This window comes from Oncorhynchus gorbuscha, linkage group LG09 (genome assembly GCF_021184085.1).
Source record: "Oncorhynchus gorbuscha isolate QuinsamMale2020 ecotype Even-year linkage group LG09, OgorEven_v1.0, whole genome shotgun sequence".
In the NCBI taxonomy this organism is placed as follows: Eukaryota; Metazoa; Chordata; class Actinopteri; order Salmoniformes; family Salmonidae; genus Oncorhynchus; species Oncorhynchus gorbuscha.
Window position 1 is genome coordinate 8,231,892 of NC_060181.1, and position 2,500 is coordinate 8,234,391.

Genomic DNA, 2,500 nt, shown 5'->3' on the forward strand with positions numbered 1-2,500 from the left:
TCAACGAGGGGCGGTCGGGTGAGGTGGCTCAACGAGGGGCGGTCGGGTGAGGTGGCCCAACGAGGGGCGGTCGGGTGAGGTGGCCCAACGAGGGGCGGTCGGGTGAGGTGGCCCAACGAGGGGCGGTCGGGTGAGGTGGCCCAACGAGGGGCGGTCGGGTGAGGTGGCCCAACGAGGGGCGGTCTGGTGAGGTGGCCCAACGAGGGGCGGTCGGGTGAGGTGGCTCAACGAGGGGCGGTCGGGTGAGGTGGCTCAACGAGGGGCGGTCGGGTGAGGTGGCTCAACGAGGGGCGGTCGGGTGAGGTGGCTCAACGAGGGGCGGTCTGGTGAGGTGGCCCAACGAGGGGCGGTCGGGTGAGGTGGCTCAACGAGGGGCGGGCGGGTGAGGTGGCTCAACGAGGGGCGGGCGGGTGAGGTGGCTCAACGAGGGGCGGGCGGGTGAGGTGGCACAACGAGGGGCGGGCGGGTGAGGTGGCCCAACGAGGGGCGGGCGGGTGAGGTGGCCCAACGAGGGGCGGGCGGGTGAGGTGGCCCAACGAGGGGCGGGCGGGTGAGGTGGCCCAACGAGGGGCGGGCGGGTGAGGTGGCCCAACGAGGGGCGGGCGGGTGAGGTGGCCGGGGGGGGGGTGGCCCAACGGGGGGGGGTGGGTGACCACACAGGGCTCTTACTTGAGCAGCTCCAGGATGGCGAGGACGATGTCGTTGACGTAGCAGAACCCAGAGGCCTCAGACTTCTTGGCATGATGGAGTCCTCCGGCCCAGTTGATGGCGATGTCCGTCTGCTGCTTGTTCAGCTTCACTGCCCCCGCTACACACAGAGGGAGGACAGAGACAGTCAATAAGGAGCGAGAGAGAGGACAGAGACAGTCAATAAGGAGCGAGAGAGAGGACAGAGACAGTCAATAAGGAGAGAGAGAGAGGACAGAGACAGTCAATAAGGAGCGAGAGAGAGAAGACAGAGACAGTCAATAAGGAGCGAGAGAGGACAGAGACAGTCAATAAGGAGCGAGAGAGGACAGAGACAGTCAATAAGGAGCGAGAGAGGACAGAGACAGTCAATAAGGAGCGAGAGAGGACAGAGACAGTCAATAAGGAGCGAGGACAGAGACAGTCAATAAGGAGCGAGGACAGAGACAGTCAATAAGGAGCGAGGACAGAGACAGTCAATAAGGAGCGAGGACAGAGACAGTCAATAAGGAGCGAGGACAGAGACAGTCAATAAGGAGAGAGGACAGAGACAGTCAATAAGGAGAGAGGACAGAGACAGTCAATAAGGAGAGGGTACAGAGACAGTCAATAAGGAGCGAGAGAGAGGACAGACAGGCAATAAGGAGAGAGGACAGTCAGGAGAGAGGACAGAGACAGTCAATAAGGAGAGAGTACAGAGACAGTCAATAAGGAGCGAGAGAGGACAGAGACAGGCAATAAGGAGAGAGGACAGAGACAGGCAATAAGGAGAGAGTACAGAGACAGTCAATAAGGAGCGAGAGACAGACAGGCACAGAGCCAGGCAAGACAGGCAAGAGAGAGGACAGAGACAGGCAATAAGGAGCGACAGAGACAGGCAATAAGGAGAGAGGACAGAGACAGGCAATAAGGAGAGAGTACAGAGACAGTCAATAAGGAGCGAGAGAGAGGACAGAGCCAGGCAATAAGGAGCGAGAGAGAGGACAGAGACAGGCAATAAGGAGTACAGAGACAGTCAATAAGGAGCGAGAGAGGACAGAGACAGGCAATAAGGAGAGAGGACAGAGACAGACAATAAGGAGCGAGGACAGAGACAGTCAATAAGGAGCGAGGACAGAGACAGTCAATAAGGAGCGAGGACAGAGACAGTCAATAAGGAGCGAGGACAGAGACAGTCAATAAGGAGAGAGGACAGAGACAGTCAATAAGGAGAGAGGACAGAGACAGTCAATAAGGAGAGAGGACAGAGACAGTCAATAAGGAGAGAGTACAGAGACAGTCAATAAGGAGAGAGTACAGAGACAGTCAATAACGAGAGAGTACAGAGACAGTCAATAAGGAGAGTACAGAGACAGTCAATAACGAGAGAGTACAGAGACAGTCAATAACGAGAGAGTACAGAGACAGTCAATAAGGAGAGAGTGGAGACAGTCAATAAGGAGCGAGAGAGGACAGAGACAGGCAATAAGGAGAGAGGACAGAGACAGGCAATAAGGAGAGAGGACAGAGACAGGCAATAAGGAGAGAGTACAGAGACAGTCAATAAGGAGCGAGAGAGAGGACAGAGCCAGGCAATAAGGAGCGAGAGAGAGGACAGAGACAGGCAATAAGGAGTACAGAGACTGTCAATAAGGAGCGAGAGAGAGGACAGAGACAGTCAATAAGGAGCGAGAGAGAGGACAGAGACAGGCAATAAGGAGCGAGGACAGAGACAGTCAATAAGGAGAGAGTACAGAGACAGTCAATAAGGAGAGAGACAAACGAGAGAGGAGATGAGACTTACCGACAGAGCCTCCCGTTGAGAGCTGACAGA

The 2,500-nt window shown here is 56.3% G+C and overlaps 1 protein-coding gene across 1 annotated transcript in view; it reads right to left on the bottom strand.

Annotated features, from left to right (window-relative positions):
• LOC124042663 (probable histone deacetylase 1-B) overlaps positions 1-2,500 on the bottom strand; it is a 14,921-nt gene that overhangs the window by 9,703 nt on the left and 2,718 nt on the right. Inside the window, exons 4-5 of the mRNA XM_046360745.1 lie at positions 2,471-2,500; positions 670-808 (exon numbers count right to left, since the gene is read on the bottom strand). The exon at positions 2,471-2,500 is cut by the window's right edge and continues 45 nt beyond it. Coding sequence (XP_046216701.1) covers positions 670-808; positions 2,471-2,500 — 169 coding nt within the window. The remainder of the gene's footprint in view (positions 1-669; positions 809-2,470) is intronic.